Source organism: Staurois parvus, unplaced genomic scaffold (assembly GCF_062004578.1).
Source record: "Staurois parvus isolate SC_StPar_1 unplaced genomic scaffold, SC_StPar_1.0 ptg000050l, whole genome shotgun sequence".
Classification (NCBI taxonomy): Eukaryota; Metazoa; Chordata; class Amphibia; order Anura; family Ranidae; genus Staurois; species Staurois parvus.
This window is the reverse complement of record NW_028317846.1, coordinates 3531641-3548612: the sequence shown is the minus strand read 5'-3', so window position 1 is coordinate 3548612 and position 16972 is coordinate 3531641. Positions and strand designations below refer to the sequence as shown.

The window sequence follows — 16972 nt, the reverse complement described above, 5'->3', positions numbered from 1 at the left end:
AGCAACACATCCAATATCATCACACTGATTGGAGTCAAGGTTGGCTCACTCCTGGCTCCAATTAGCTCTGGGAGAAGTCATTAAGCTAGGGCCTCACATACTTTTTCCTCCCTGCACTGTGAATGTTTACATGTTATGTGCAATTAAACCATGGCAACATCTAATGTTTGTGTAGTATTATGTTCAGCAGACTGTGTTCTTCTATTGTTGTGACTTAGATGACGTTCAGAGCACATTTTATGCCCAATTCATGCAAAACTCCACGTAATCCCAAGGGGTTCACATACTTTTTCTTGCAACTGTATATATATATATATATCACGAAAATTGATCAATTCTGAGGTATCGACAGCCTATCTCATTTCTTGAGTCCCTTAGAATGCTAGGACAGTAGAAATGCACCCCCTCCCAGATTACCCCTTTTTGGAAATTTGACAGTTCAAGGTATTTAGTAAGAGGCATAGCAAGTTTTTTAAAGTTGTGTTTTTTTGACAATTTTTTTAAAAATGAAGAAATTAAATATTTTTTTTTTTACATACTGTCACCAGTGCAGTAAAGTGTCATCATATGACTGGTGTGGTGGTGATCAGGGACACAAATGTATTCAAATTTAAAAATGTTTTTAACGTTATATTTTTTACTATTTTCCTCATTGTAACAGCAATGTTTTGAACGGCCATGCATGGGTTACATTCATGACAGCTGTGATTACGAGTGATCTGTGATTGGCTACAGCTAATCCCATGGTACAGAGTGCTGTGATTGGCCCAGGTACCATGTGATAGCTGTGGGCCAATCACAGCTCACTGGTATAGGAAGCAGAGTTGATATAAATGACATTCCGCTTTATTATGTGTACATTAGAGCCTAGAAGACTGGAAGTTGCTGATATATACTGTATTTGTTATGGTCTTAGGGATACAATACAATTTTTATAAATATATTTTTATTCTTTTAGTCTGATGAATATGAAATATTGCAGATTAACAAAGAATTCCAGTGTAGAGATCTGCTGCCCTCTACTGTCTGAGCTTGTAAATATATTATGAATGCACTTTCTGGCTGTTGGCTTGGAGAGAGGAGAGACGGAAAGCCTTAGCCACATGTCCTGTCCAGTGCCTCACCATACCTCCTGCTGGTGAGAAATCCCATTACAGGCTTGTCGGACAATAGTTGGAGGAAGCCCCCATGACTGCTGATCTTGTCTTCAGGATTCCAACACAAAGACAGATGCAGCATCACCTCAGGGCCCCTGCAACTGGGCTTTGCTGCATCATTTATCTGGAGGTATCTCTATTAATAGTTGTGCTGAATCACGCACCACACTGCCCCCTACTGTAGCTGGGAAAGGAGAGTTGCTGGAGTGCTGAATTGTAAACTAATCGTAGATATTTACAAAATTAGGATAAAAGTCTTCCATGATGTTAATACGATCGTTACTGAAAACAATGATACTAATACGAAATAAAATAAGATAGAATATAATTAATATATATTACATGTATTTGTAACCCAGTACACATATATAGTAAAATAATATATAGTATTAAAAAAATAATTATATAGACTTACTAGTTGTAGATTGGTGCTCATATATAAGAATTGGTTAAGTTATATATGTCTCATAAAACTGGTTCATCACTTGGTCAGTTGATAGATTGATCATGGAGTAAACACTGGGCCATCACTCATGGAGTATCAGGGTAGGACCCACTATCGTCCTCACTGAGCCTTCTAGGTGTTAAGGTACTCAAACAGTGAATCCAAAAACCTTCTCACCAATCAAGATATTCTTCCTGTGTTCCCCAAAACATACCTTAAGGGTACGTGAGGTACGAACCACACATAAAAGGCCACAGGTGAACAGAAGGCCATAAATTACATGTTGTGGACCACAGTTGAACCACTGAATAGGGTGTCCATACCTATGACTACTTTTTTCCTGTGCCAAATATATTTGCACGTTCCATAGTTGGTAAAACCACATTGGAAACTCCCCTTCTGGTCAAAGAGGAAACTCCATATGGATGTGGGTTTCCTGTTCTTACAAGATTTAACACTAGTGAGAGCAATATGGCTCTTTAAATCTCTATAGTTTCCTAAAAACAATGCTGGGCCTATCAAGGATGACACCAGAGAGAAGGGGACCCTGTTTTCAAGATGTTCCAATATTTCGGAAATACTCGTCTTATCTCACAAGCTTTATTGTTGGACTTAAATACTAAATAGAACCAGATTGGAATCTCTGATGTACTTTGTGCTTTTTATTGTGCACCTTAGGCTCTACAAAGTATTCATCTCCATATTTATTACAGGCCTCACTGATCAAATCTCTATGTTACCTTTATCCTAGAATTGTTGCTTTAGGATGAGGCCTCTACTAATCAAAATCCTCAATTCTGGTGCCCGGTGTCCTGTTCAGTCTGAATAATTGCCCAAAAGGGACACTCTAGATCCATTTTGGGTGATGGTGACTCTTAACATGCAGATAAGAGTTACCTGTGGAGGGTTTAATGTGTGTTTTTGATGGCGATTTGATATATTTAGTATGGTTCTGCTCTGAGCTTCATCCTTACTGGGCAGGGGTCATATATATATTCTAAATAAGGTCTTTTGGTCTAATATCCAAATCCATCCAAAACAGTGTGTTTTAGGTATATTGTTATCTCTGACAATACAAACACACGCCAAAAAAGCTATTGTCAGAGCAATATTCCAGGCCTGTAGGCTTATACTACTCTGCTGGAATTTTCCTGATCCTCGACGGGTACCGAGTGGATCAGACAGGTTGGGTCCACAATGTCTTTCAAAACAAGGGCTGTCCTGATAAGTTTGAAAAAGCATGAGCACCATGGCTCTACACAACCGGTCTATCTCCTGTGGATCTAGCGATGGGCAGGTTGGTGTACCCTGGGGGTAGTGACAGACCTATCTAACATATTCTCTCCTGTCTTTGCATTTTGCTGTGTGCATTTCATTTTTGTCAGTTATGGTCTGTAGTAGGGTGTAACTTATGGATGTGTTTTTTCATGTTATTATGGCTCTACAATTACAGTATGTTATTTCTACTTGTGTCAAAGCTAAATTGCAAATTCATTGTTGCTCTGGATTTACTTGCTTTTTCAATAGTTCTCTCTTTGAACAAAAAAAGAGTCTTTTTAAAATAATCTTGTGGTCTGTGTCAAACCTTCTAGCCTCTGATGCAAGATCTGATGACGACACATGTCGAAACATGTTAGGCAGAGCCACGCTCTGAGTGAAGTTCGCTTTGACCCACCTGTGTTTGCGGCTGGAGCCAACAGCTTTACTTGTATATGTGCACGCCTCCTTAGTGTTGGGCATGACACATGGCAATGTGTGTGTACCTATGACAGTTTTTATTAATAAATAATAGATTGTTTTACGCTATGAAGCCTTCCCTTCTGTTTCTTGACATGTCAGAAAATGGCCTGGAACTATGAGAACCTTGCAAGACCACTAATGAAGAGAGTGGATTTATTAACCCACTGTTGGCTGTTAAAGATTGCATAGTGCTCCAACAAAACTGGAAGTGGATTGCATTGTGTATGCTACCTTTTAAAAGAACACATATTTACTTTGTATTTTAAGTTGTTGAAAGAGGTGAGCTATATACTTGAAGAGGTGAAGGACTCTGGGTGTTTTGACGTCACACTTTTATGCAGTGATTTTGTGTACAAATTTATATATATATATATATATATATATATATATATATATATATATATATTGCACAAATTGCACCTGGTGATGGATAATAATGACTTTGTTTAATTGGATTTAATAATAATAAATAATAATAAATATTATGGACACATTGTTTGTGAACTGAGTTGCACAATATTTTGAAAGTGAATATTTTGTTGATACATTTTATATAGTATCATTTTAACACTTTTTCTTGTTTTAGATAGTTTAACACTCGAGATTTTGAGTGCAGTCATACACATATTTGTTTCTGTACAAGGAGGATATTTCTAATGACATTCGTTTCTAACTTCCCTGCCACCAATAGTTAGAGAGGATATCTAGCATGTGGTCTGAGACTCTCATATATGAGGGTAATTGTGTAACCATATTCTGCAAAAAAAGGTCAATTTAGCACCCTATATTACTGGTGAGATTATCAATGCCCACTATGATGGGTCTACCAGGAGGGTTCATCCTATCCTTGTGGATTTTTGGGATATGGTAAAAATGGGGAGCTAAAGGAAATAGTTATTTTGACTATGGTTATATCAAGCATTTGAGCTCTGGGGCTTGGTTGTGGCTGTCTTGTGCATTAGTCCTTCCCCCTTTGTAGGAGGGGTGTAGAGTGAATACCTCTATTTAAGAGGAGATGTGGTACACAGACTAGCTTTGCTCTGAGGAAGCAGGCCCATCCCTAGAAACGTGTCAGCTGGCAAGTCTGATTGATATTATTATATCTTCTTTAATAGGATCACCCTGTCACTTGGAATGTGTTTACACTCATGGATTTTATTTTATCAATAAATTTACTTTTTGTAATGCACTAGGCCTTTGCACCCTTTTGTTTCTGTTCATTTCTATTCACACATTCTCTAAGGTCTGCCAGGTGGCCATCTGCCATATCTAATGCCGGGTTCGGACATAAGGTCCTTCAGGCAGCTCTTTGATCTGCAGGCAATGCCTAATTCCTGTTGATTTTTTTTGGCTTGTTAGCAGTGGTATGCTGTGTTGCCTGGGCCTCAGACTGCTTTTGGACATCCTGAAAGTTTAAGACTATTTGTCCATCAATGGATGACAAAGAAAATCAAATTTTTGTACTTACTGTAAAATCAGGGTTTGACTCTTTGTGTGATATATGATCATATTATCTGTATTGCTTTGCTACAAAATTGCATGCTAGTAGTAGAATGGTTTATACCATGGTCTGGCCTAAAGTTTTCTTGTTTGCCAGTGTTGTGTCCAATCCTCCTGTAGTTGGCAGCAAAAGTTTTTATGTTAAGTAACAAAATCCTGTTTCCATTATGAAATGCTTGAAAGAATTTTGTATTTACCAAATGCATGAAAGTTGAATGAACGTTAGTGATATATAAATCCTGTAGAATAATAAAAATTATAATATCTTGCCTGGGGATATCATTCCAGCATTCAAAAATATTTACCTTTAACTTGGTCCTGCTTCACCTCTATTGCTCTGTTGTCACATAATCCCACCTCAACAAGTCTATTCTCCTGGAACGATCTCCAAATGAAATCAGGCTCCACTACTGGTATACAATGCTTCTGAATATTCTTCTGCTGGGAACTATTCAGCACTGCATTACTTAACGCAACAACATGTGTACACTAAAAGACAAACAGCTATGATCAAAACGAAATTCATGTATAAACCATAAACTGCTTTACATTCTAACAGAAATATTTGACCACTATAGTCTTACTTCACCTGTAAATTTTCCTTTACTACAGAGAGGGAAAAAATTGCAATTATTAATAATTCCAAAAAAACACCAGGAAAAGATGGAGGAGTTAATGAGGGGGAACACAGACATCACATCCCTGAAGGTGGGTGCTTTGCAAGTAAGTGTGTGTAATTTGATAAGCCTATTCACACACTATGAAAAGAACTCCTGGAGGCCACAATTTTTTGCAATTTAGTTCTGCTTTTATTGCAGTCAAAGGAGGGTTGAAAAGGAGTCCAAATCCCTGTATAAACCGAACTACAGCAACTAGAAGCTTCCACGGGGCTTCCAGTTTCTCACTTCAGAAGGCGCAACAGAGTGGTGGGCGTGCTAAGGAAAGGAGAGTATATACTGTTGGGGAGGAGGCATTAAAGCAAACTAATTTCTTCACCCTGCATGGACAAAATGCAGACTTGCTTTAAAAATCTGTGTAATGAGAAGGTTTAGTGTTAGGGCCAGTCCTAGAGTTAAGGTCATAGATAAGCATGTAGGGTACTTTTTTTTCCCTCTCATTTTTCACTGTACTAAAGGTTTTTATTGTCAAAAACCAGTGTACTGCATTATATACTATGAGCCAGACCCTGCCCCTTTACCCTCCCTTTTGCAGTATGCTGCTTCATCAAGTTGTGGAGGCAACAGTGCTTGAAATTGTAAACAGTGCAGAAGTAGCAAAATAGTATGGTGGACAGAAAAGGAGTTGGAAACTGTAGTAAGGAGATCTCACCATTGGAGCTTACCGGAGAGAAATATAGAAAGCAGATGGGTGACACAACTCACCAGATTCAACCTATTGCTGAAAAATAACTTTTAAAAGGACTAATCCTTTAAATGTTAAAATACTTGTGCAATTGGGACAAACAGACAGAATTCTTAAATAAGGGCCAGAGTTGTCCACTGGAGGACATGAACCCAGGATCTCTCCTAGCACAATTGCTATACCACTGGCCATGGCAGTAAATCATCTATACATAACAAACACTGTTAATGCACTCAGTTGCTACACATACCTTCTCATTTATAACAAAGCAAATAGCTCCTCCATTGGAAATTATGCAGGTCTTCAGGTTTTTCTTTTCTTTGGATGGTAAAGACTTTGGATGGCTGACTTTGAGGAAGAAAACACAGTCTGAAAAGATGCCTACACCCATCCTAGAGGTAAGAAGAAAATATGTTAAAATACGTATGAATAATTCCATGACCTGGAGCTGTAAGCTTCTTTTAATTGGTATTCAGCAGGCTAATTTTAAGTGCTTTGTTAAAAAAAATGTCCTCTACAGATTTCAATGGTTGAAGCTTAGACTGTATGCACAGCTGAAGGAGTCTGATGAGGGATTCATCCCTCATCCCTATTTGTAAGAGAAATAGAGGAAGAGAGAGAGGGTGAGGGAGAGAAAACCCTTAGGGTGCATTTATGTGTGCAAATACACCCACTTGGCAATTAGCTTTGAGAACCCCAGCAGGGATTCCCAAGATTGGCTGAGAGTAGGCAGCCCCATTGAAGGCATTGGAAGGCTGCCAGGTCTTGCACCTAATCGTGCCCACTCATGCTCATGCAGTGCTCAAATGGGAGTGGGTGCGATTAGCTGCAAGAGCTGGCAGCCAAATGCTGCTGGGGGTCATTGAGCAGTGTCGGCATAATTTCAGCACCTACGTACGCCAACAGTCAGTGGAGTGAAATTATCTTTTTAGCTGTTTGAAAGAGGTATTCTTCCCAATGCTCACCAATGTTAAGACACCACACTGACCATCCATGTAAACAAGGCATTCTTACCACTGATCCTTTGTTTGGGGGAGTCCTTTTCCTACTGACCACAAATGGAAAATAGCATTTCTCCACTAACCATCAATATAAGGGATCAGTATACTGACAACCCATGGAAATGGCACTTCTAAAATTATGGGTAGATAGTTTTGGGCTGAGTCACCTACAGGCCTTTTATATCTCATGGGAAATATAGTCAGATCTTCTACTGTACGATCCTAGCTGTTTTCTATCTACTGTATCTATCTATCTATCCATCTATCTATCTATCTATCTATCTATCTATCTATCTATCTATCAGGGAACTGGAGATTGCAAAAGCATGAGAACAGATTTATTGATAGATTTATTAAATTGATTCTAATCAACAATGAAACAAATTGGTTTGGGGTGGATTAATTTTGGGTGACTATCTTTGTTGATGTTGTCATATTCTAAGATTCATTTACAAACTACATTAGCATTAAACTGATATAAGATCTTTGTTCTGGTCTCCATGGTGTGGCAAAACATTATCTAGAACAGATAGCTTTGGCAGAAAGCCTTTTGACTCCAGTGACAATAATTATCAAGAGTATGAGGAGTGCCAGTAGTCACACATAAACCACTACAAACTGTACAATTTTAAACAGGCATCCATTCCTATGTGCGAGCTCTATTCAGCACTGGGAAGGGCCACATAATGAATATTACAAGAATGGTGACAAAGGTAAGTATTGCCGTATGCAGCACTCAGGGTGGTGTTGGGGTGATTTACTATCATACAAGTTCACTAAAAATAAACTTGTTCTTTAACACAATTACATTTTTTAAAAAAGGTCATTTGAGTGTTTAAAGTTGTTTGTTAGGGCACTTCCCTATTATGGGATGACAAAGCTCTATCCCTGTCCACAAATTGTCCTCTTGTTTTTTCATCCTGTCATGCAGACTCCCAGCTACAAGTGGCAATTTCAACACACTTTACACAGGTATGGTTTACTGTTATCAGGAAACCTTTCCTGAGAAATGCCACGTATCCATTGTTGGAGTTCATGTAGACAGCACGTAGCTGCAATTAGGCTACAAGAGATGTTTATGATACACAGATCTTCAGAAAATAAAGCTTATTCAGTTAGGGTTTACATCTACAGCACTTTAAAGCTAAGCTAGCTCTTGTATTTGGACAATAAGCAAATATTGTCCAAATACAAGATGCGTGTGTGTTCAAGTACACCCAAGAAGTTTTTTTTTCTTCAACCCAGAGATCGCCGTACTAACAAAAGCAAGGTTAGTGCGACAATCTCTCCCACAGTGCTAATGTGTTCTGACAGGGGGACTGCCCCCTACCAGAACTTACTGATCAGCGCATGCAGCCATTGGCTGCAAGCTCTGATCTGATGCAGGTTTTCCAGCATGCCCGTTAAACAGAAGCCGATCGTGAGACCAACTTGTTGGACAGGCAGCTGTACACACAGGCTGAAAGTCAAATGGTTTCTGCTGAACCAGCTGATTTTGTCTGATATTCAGCTCGTGTGTACCTGGGTTTACTTGGATCTTGGTGTGCTTCGGGTATCTTTTTTCCGATCTTTGAAAGTAAACCAGTGTAAAAGTTTGCCTCTGTGCTGGAACTTCCTGTATTAAGACCAGTAACTGCTGCTCTCTCTCCAGTAGGGTGATTAATCTTGTCCCTACCCATCTCCTGTAGCTTTCTTCAGCCAGCCTGTAGTGGACAAACCTGTGGGTCCCTACCCTGGAATTCAGCTTTAAAGCTGATGTTTAGTATATTTTTTTGGGATACAGCACCATACATATTAGTTATTTTTAATGCTGTATATCCCATATGCTGTATATAGCAGGTGGTTGCTTCTGCTAAAAATCATCCCTGCAGTGTCCCGTCTGACCACTACTGTCTTCTTTGTCTTTCACAGATCCAGTATTACTGCACTCTTTCAATAAAGCACATTCTGTTATTGGGTGTAGGAGATGCTGTCATTCAACCACTCCATTCACAGAAAGCGATGTTGAAAACCTGAACCAGAAATTAATCTTTCAATACCCATAACAGAAGTAATATAGATAGGTCTAGCCAAAGCCATGATTTGAATCCCATTGAAATCTTGTAGGTGCATTGGAAATCGGCAGTTCATGCAAGAAAAGTCACAAACCACTTGCAACTCATTTCATGAGTTCTAATACCAGGGTATGGACTTGCCTAATCAAAGCCTTGATTTGGATCATATTGAAATGTTGTGAGGGATATTCATGAGAACTGAAGATCAGTTTGGGTAAGCTACAAAACATCTTCAACATTACAGAAAAAGTCCAGATGAAAGCAATTTACTACAGCTAGCTATAATGTGATCTGAATAAAGGAGAACCTTCTTAGGCATATCAGCTATATTACCTTTATTTGTACACACTGTTTGCCTGGTCAAATATGTTGAACTAATCAACAATTTACATGGGGTGTAATAATTTTTTTTACATGACTGTATGTAGATGGTATTATGATCTCCTCTTGCTGTTCTTAGCATAAGCAGCTACTGCAAGTGTGACCATCCTGCGACTGGCCTGGTGGGATCACTGCCCTAGAAAAGGATATGGCAAAGGAATGTATTCTAGCCTTTGACTGTGTCAGCTGGCATTTTCTAATGTCACACTGGTTTAACTTTAACATTTGGACAGACAAATCCACTTCTTATCATGTACACTTTAACATGATTCAGAATTTAGAGCTGATTTGATGACTGCAAGCTGCCCAGGCTCTGAAGCAGCAAGCAACACCAATCCATAACTTTTCCAGCACCACGCATCACAGTTGGCATGATGCGTAAAAATGCCTTTTGTTACTGTGGCCAAATAATTCCTTAATTCTTTTAATTATAAGTTCACAGCAAATTGTTTCAGAAGACTTAGTTTTTGCCCATATGTTCAATGGCAAACTGTAGTCACACTTTAATATTATTTGGACAGCAAAGCTTTTTCCTAGCACCTCCCATGCAGGTTAAATTGGCAAAATCTCTTCTTCATTGTAGATGCGTACAGACCCGACAGCGGGGGAGGGGGGGAGGGTTTACAAATGGTAGCTGCAGACACTGGGAATGTGTGCATATATGACAAACTGACTGATGTCTGTAAGATGGAATTGATCCAGCGGCTGGGAAGCTTACAAAAGTCCCCAGTAATGGGCGCCTCCTACCCCACACACCCCCCCCCCCCAGACGATAGTGGGTACTGCTGTGTAGAGGGAAGGAGTTAAGCAGATATGCATTCTCTCTCTTCCCCTTCTTCTTGCTGACCCAGAAGCAATGTGTATGACGTTACCTTCTGGTCCCCTTTTCACTTTTCCTGGCAATTCTGGACTTTTTGTCCACTGTGTGACAAAAAAAAGAATTTAAAAAAATTGTAAAAAATAAAAAAAGTTACACCCAAGCACATACCCCCCCACGAATGCAAAAGCACCTCAGGGGCACCTACGAATTCGCCGATTGTGAAATATAAGTTACATAGCACCGCACACGCCAGAGTGAGAGCAATAATTTTAGCACCACAGCATCTGCATAGCTCTAAACTGATGACCTGAAGAGCTTTTAAATCATCACCTATGATACTGACGTTTGTTCCCATTTGATGGATGCATGCAATTATAAGACTTGACATATTAGGTATTTATTCAGTGCAACCTAATTTTTTATATTTCACCAAACAATAATATTTTTAGATTGTGTATGTGTGTCCTAAAATTAACTTTAGTTAATGTTTAACAGAAAATGTGCATTTCTTAGGCCTTTGCACTTATAATATTATAAAATTGGAACTACCACCATTTTATTCTTTAGGGTAAGTTTGGGGGGGGGGGGGGTTATGTAATCTTCAGGGCTAAAACATATCTGCAAAAAAAATAATGCAAAAATGGCTCTGGCAGCAAAAAGGTTACATTTTGGAATCCTTGGAGACTTTTAGCATCAATAAGCCAGTTCTTTGCTGGGCTGGCCAATCCTAGACAAGTTAATAGTTGTTTGAAATCTATGACACTTGTACAGTGCCTTGAAAAAGTATTTATACCCCTTGAAGGTTTCTACATTGTTTACATGTTTCAACCAAAATTGTAAATGTATTTTATTGGGAATTTATATGATAGACCAGCACAAGGTGGCACATAATTGTGAAGTGGAAAGAAAATGATAAATTGTTTTAAACATTTTTTACAAATAAATATCTGAAAGGTTTGGTGTGCATTTGTATTCAGCTCCTCTGAGTCAATACTTTGTAGAACCACCTTTCGCTGCAATTACAGCTGCAAGTCTTTTTGGGCATATCTCTACCAGCTTTGCAGATCTAGAGAGTGAAATTTTTACCCATTCTTCTTTGCAAAATAGCATGATGCTGCCAGCACCATGTTTCACCTGGCCTTTATGGAAGAGTAGCAAGAAGAAAGCCATTGTTGAAAGAAAGCCATAAGAAGTCCTGTTTGCAGTTTGCAAGAAGCCATGTGGGGGACACAGCAAACATGTGGAAGAAGGTGCTCTGGTCAGGTGAGATCAAAATTGAACTTTTTGACTTAAAAGCAAAACACTTTGTGTGGCGGAAAACTAACACTGCACATCACCCTGAACACACCATCCCCACCGTGAAACATGGTGGTGGCAGCATTATGTTGTGGGGATGATTTTCTTCAGCAGGTACAGGGATGATGGTCAGCGTTGATGGGAAGAGGAATGGAGTCAAATACAGGGCAATCTTTGAAGAAAACCTGTTAGAGTCTGCAAAAGACTTGAGACTGGGATGGAGGTTCACCTTCCAGGAGGACAACTCTAAATATTCAGCCAGAGCTACAATGGAATTGTTTAAATCAAAGCATATTCATATGTTAGAATGGCTCAAAGCCCAGACTCTAAATCCAATTGAGAATCTGTGGCAAGACTTGAAATTGCTGTTCACAGACACTCTCCATCCAAACTGATGGAGCTTGAACTATTTTGCAAAGAAGAATGGGCAAAAATTTCACTCTCTAGATGTGAAAAGCTGGTAGAGACATACCCAAAAAAGACTTGCAGCTGTAATTGCAGTGAAAGGTGGTTCTACAAAGTATTGACTCAGGGGGGCTGAATACAAATGCGTGCCAAACCTTTCAGATATTTATTTGTAAACATTTTTAAAAACAATTTATCATTTCCTTCCACTGCACAATTATGTGCCACTTTGTGTTGGGCTATCACAAAAAATCCCAATAAAATACATTTACGTTTTTGGTTGTAACTTGACAAAATGTGGAAAATTTCAAGGGGTATGAATAGTTTTTCAAGGCACTGTAGTTTATTTTTAGGAATCTGAAGATCACAAGCAGATGATGAGAATAAGGAGTCAGCAGGATCATGCCTTTTTAATCTAATCCCTAGTATGAGGGAAGTCAAAGAGGACCTACACAGTGTCTTTGACATAATAAAGTGTACCAACACACTAAATTCACGTGTTTGTGTCTGCAGTAGTATAGTGTACTGTATGGCAGGATGAGAAGATACAAAACTTCCATACATTAAAAATAAAGTTGAAGACAGTGTGGATAGAAAGAACATGCATGCTAAAAGATGAACCAGAGGAACTAAATCTTAGGCCAGGAAATGCAGAAGGTGAATACTTGAGAAAACATTGGGAAAAATGAGTGGAGCAGGCATATAAGAGGCAAGCAGACACAGTGAGATCGAGAGAAAACGAATGTTAACGCCTAAGTGTAGGCAAAAACAAATAGCAGCAAAAGGGTGTGTCCATTGTACTGAGGTCTCTTCTGTTAAGTGAAACCCCTCTCCCTCCATGGTCCCTCTGCCATAATATTCAGGTGCAGCAGGGGTTAATAGAACTGTGGGAGCTATCAAAAGCTCTCAACAAGAGAGCCTGACTATGCCTATACTTTCTGACTAGCTGAATCTTGCAAGCTGATTGCTACAGTTTTCTCCATGGGATAAGTCAGTGCCCAAGTGCTCCTTCCGCCTTTGCATACCAAACATTTGCATACCAAATTGCCCAACGGGGACATGGTGATAGAATGACATTACATAAGAATGGTCAGAGTGCACATGTAGAGGAGATGTAATGCAGCAAGGTGAAGTTAAATTTAAAAATCGGTATTAGGATAAGGTCTGTGCAAGGAAAAGCAGAATAGTATTGAGAATATGGAACTTGGTTCACCCCTCCTGAATTCATTATTCATTAAGGGGTACATTCTGAATGCATGATAACAGTGTTTGTTTGTTCTTAATGCAACAGGCTCTATAATGTCAATACAATCATGCTGTACAAAATTTTTACACAATGCAAGGATTAACCTTTTAGGTTCCACAGTGACTATAACAAGCATGCTTTACTATATATACAGACTGATTTTACTATTGTGGGTTTAGTAACACTTTAATGCCGCAAGATACACACATTGTCTACTGAAGCTATATACACTCACTGGCCACTTTATTAGGTACACCTGTTCTATTGCTCGGTAACACAAATTGATAATCAGCCAATCACATGGCGGCAACTCCTTGCATTTAGGCATCTAGACGTGGTGAAGACAATTTGCTGAAGTTCAAACCGAGCATCAGAATGGGGGAATAAAGGGGATTAAAGTGACTTTGAACATGGCATGATTGTTGGTGTCAGCCAGGCTGGTCTGAGTAATTCAAAACCTGCTAATCTACTGGGATTTTTATGAACAACCATCTCTAGGGTTTACAGAGAATGGTCCGAAAAAAAGAAAATATCCAGTGAGCGGCAGCTGTGTGGACGAAAATGCTTTGTTGATGTCAGAGGAGAATAGGCAGACTGGTTAGAGATGATAGAAAGGCAACAGTAACTCATATAACCACTCGTTACAACCAAGGTATGCAGAATACCACCTCTGAACACGCAGCACGTTGGACTACAGCAGCAGAGGACCATAGCGGGTGCCACTTCTAAGTGACTTTGAATGTGACATGGTTGTTGGTGCCAGACAGGCTGGTCTGAGTATTTCAAAAACTGCTGATCTACTGGGATTTTCAAGCACAACCATCTCTAGGGAAATTGAGACTCATCAGACCAGGGAACATTTTTGCGGTCTTCCATTGTCCAATTTTGAGCTTGTGTGAATTGTAGCTTCCGTTTCCTGTTTTTAGCTGACAGGAGTGGCACCCGCTGTGGTCTTCTGCTGCTGTAGCCCATCTGCTTCAAGGCTCAATGTGTTGCATGTACAGAGGTGGTATTCTGCATACCTTGGTTGTAACGAGTGGTTATATGAGTTACTGTTGCCTTTCTATTATTCTCGACCCAGGCTCCCCATTCTCCTCTGACATCAAGACATTTTTGTCCACAAAAGCGGAGTTCCACCTACAAAAAAAAAAATAAATGTCAGCAGCTACAAAAACTGTAGCTGCTTTTAAAATACAGCCACTTACCTGTCCCTCGGTCCAGCGGTGTCTTCACCACCACTGGTTTCATCAGCTGTCTTCTCTCCCTGGCTCCGGCAACTTCAGTGTGGGCACCCGGCGTGACAACTTGTGGCTTCACAGCCAGGTGCCCACTGCGCATGCGCGAGAAGCACTGTGCTTTGTGAATGGCCCCGTAGTCTTCTGGGACCTGTCACATGTCCCAGAAGACTACAGGGAGGAAGGACAACTTCCGCTTCCGACTGCCTAGGCGATCGCAGTGGAAGCGGGTACCCCTCAAATGCAGGTACCCGCTCCCCAAAGGTGCCAATCCTTAATGGGGAGTGGGGGACAAAGGCTTAAAGCAGAACTTCTCCTTTTGGGTGGAGCTCCGCATTAAGGTTTGACATGTTGGATATCTGTTTACTCGATGCAATCTCGTCTTTTATATTTCACAACAAATTGGATAATGTACTGCCTTTGTGATATCGGTTTTGGTTAAAATTTCTGGGTTTTTTTCAGGACAAGTAGATTGTCATGAGGGACAAGTAGATTGGGACACCGATTTAGTTCCTGGACAAGTAGTATACAGTGGCGCAAAAAAGTATTTAGTCAGCCACCAATTGTGCAAGTTCTCCCACTTAAAAAGCTGAGAGAGGCCTGTAATTGGCATCATAGGTAGACCTCAACTATGAGAGACAAAATGAGAAAAAAAATCCAAAGAATCACATTGGCTGATTTGGAAAGAATTTATTTGCAAATTATGGTGGAAAATAAGTATTTGGTCTATATCAAAAGTTCATCTCAAAACTTTGTTATATATCCTTTGTTGGCAATGACAGAGTTCAAACGTTTCCTGTAAGTCTTCACAAGGTTGGCACACACTGTTGCTGGTATGTTGGCCCATTCCTCCATGTAGATCTCCTCTAGAGCAGTGATGTTTTGGGGCTGTCGCTGGGCAACACGGACTTTCAACTCCCTCCCAAGGTTTTCTATGGGGTTGAGATCTGGAGACTGGCTAGGCCACTCCAGAACCTTGAAATGCTTCTTACGAAGCCACTCCTTCGTTGCCCGGGTGGTATGTTTGGGATCATTGTCATGTTAGAAGACCCAGCCACGTTTCATCTGCAATGCCCTTGCTGATGGAAGGAGGTTTGCACTCAAAATCTCATGATACATGGCCTCATTCATTCTGTCTTGTACATGGATCAGTCGTCCTGGTCCCTTTGTGGAGCAACAGCCCTGAAGCATGATGTTGCCACCCCCATGCTTCACAGTAGGTATGGTGTTCTTTGGATGCAACTCAGCATTCTCTCTCCTCCAAACACGTCGAGTTGTGTTTCTACCAGTTCTATTTTGGTTTCATCTGACCATATGACATTCTCCTAATCCTCTTCTGGATCATCCGAATGCTCTCTAGCAAACTTCAGACGCCCGGACATGTACTGGCTTAAGCAGGGGGACATGTCTGGCACTGCAGGATCTGAGTCCCTGGCGGCGTAGTGTGTTACTGATGGTAGCCTTTGTTATGTTGGTCCCAGCTCTCTGCAGGTCATTCACTAGGTCCCCCCGTGTGGTCCTGGGATTTTTGCTCACCGTTCTTGTGATCATTTTGACCCCACGGGGTGAGATCTTGCGTGGAGCCCCAGATCGAGGGAGATTATCAGTGGTCTTGTATGTCTTCCATTTTCTAATTATTGCTCCCACAGTTGATTTGTTCACACCAAGCTGCTTGCCTATTGCAGATTCAGTCTTCCCAGCCTGGTGCAGGTCTACAATTTTGTTTCTGGTGTCCTTTGACAGCTCTTTGGTCTTCACTATAGTGGAGTTTGGCGTGTGACTGTTTGAGGTTGTGGACAGGTGTCTTTTATACTGATAACTAGTTCAAACAGGTGCCATTGATACAGGTAATGAGTGCAGGACAGAGGAGCCTGTTAAAGAAGAAGGTACAGGTCTGTGAGAGCCAGAAATCTTGCTTGTTTGTAGGTGACCAAATACTTATTTTCCACCATAATTTGCAAATAAATTCTTTCCAAATCAGCCAATGTGATTCTTTGGATTTTTTTTCTCATTTTGTCTCTCATAGTTGAGGTCTACCTCTGATGCCAATTACAGGCCTCTCTCATCTTTTTCAGTGGGAGAACTTGCACAATTGGTGGCTGACTAAATACTTTTTTGCCCCACTGTATATATATATATATATATATATTAAATAGAGAGAAAATCCTTTTGATTGTCTTACCTTTTATCCACCAAGCAATAGTCCCGCAGCTTGAGTTATGAAAGGAGCATTCAGTGGAAGCAATTGTATGAAAATCAGACCTACGTACAGATAGGGGATACGATTTTCTTCACTTGCGTGAGCAGTTGTTCCTGGTAGGGAGGAGAAA

General features: G+C 40.2%; 1 protein-coding gene across 8 annotated transcripts in view; it reads right to left on the bottom strand.

The window, feature by feature from the left end:
• The window catches only part of PARP4 (poly(ADP-ribose) polymerase family member 4), a 346684-nt gene extending 329712 nt beyond the window's left edge, over nucleotides 1-16972 (bottom strand). For all 8 annotated transcript variants that reach the window (XR_016309539.1, XM_089666213.1, XM_089666217.1 and 5 more), the window contains exons 1-3: nucleotides 16825-16972; nucleotides 6455-6596; nucleotides 5148-5331 (exon numbers count right to left, since the gene is read on the bottom strand). Coding sequence is in view for 7 of the 8 variants with exons in the window: in XM_089666213.1 (XP_089522339.1) it covers nucleotides 5148-5331; nucleotides 6455-6595 (325 nt within the window). In the remaining variant the exon portion in view is untranslated. The remainder of the gene's footprint in view (nucleotides 1-5147; nucleotides 5332-6454; nucleotides 6597-16824) is intronic.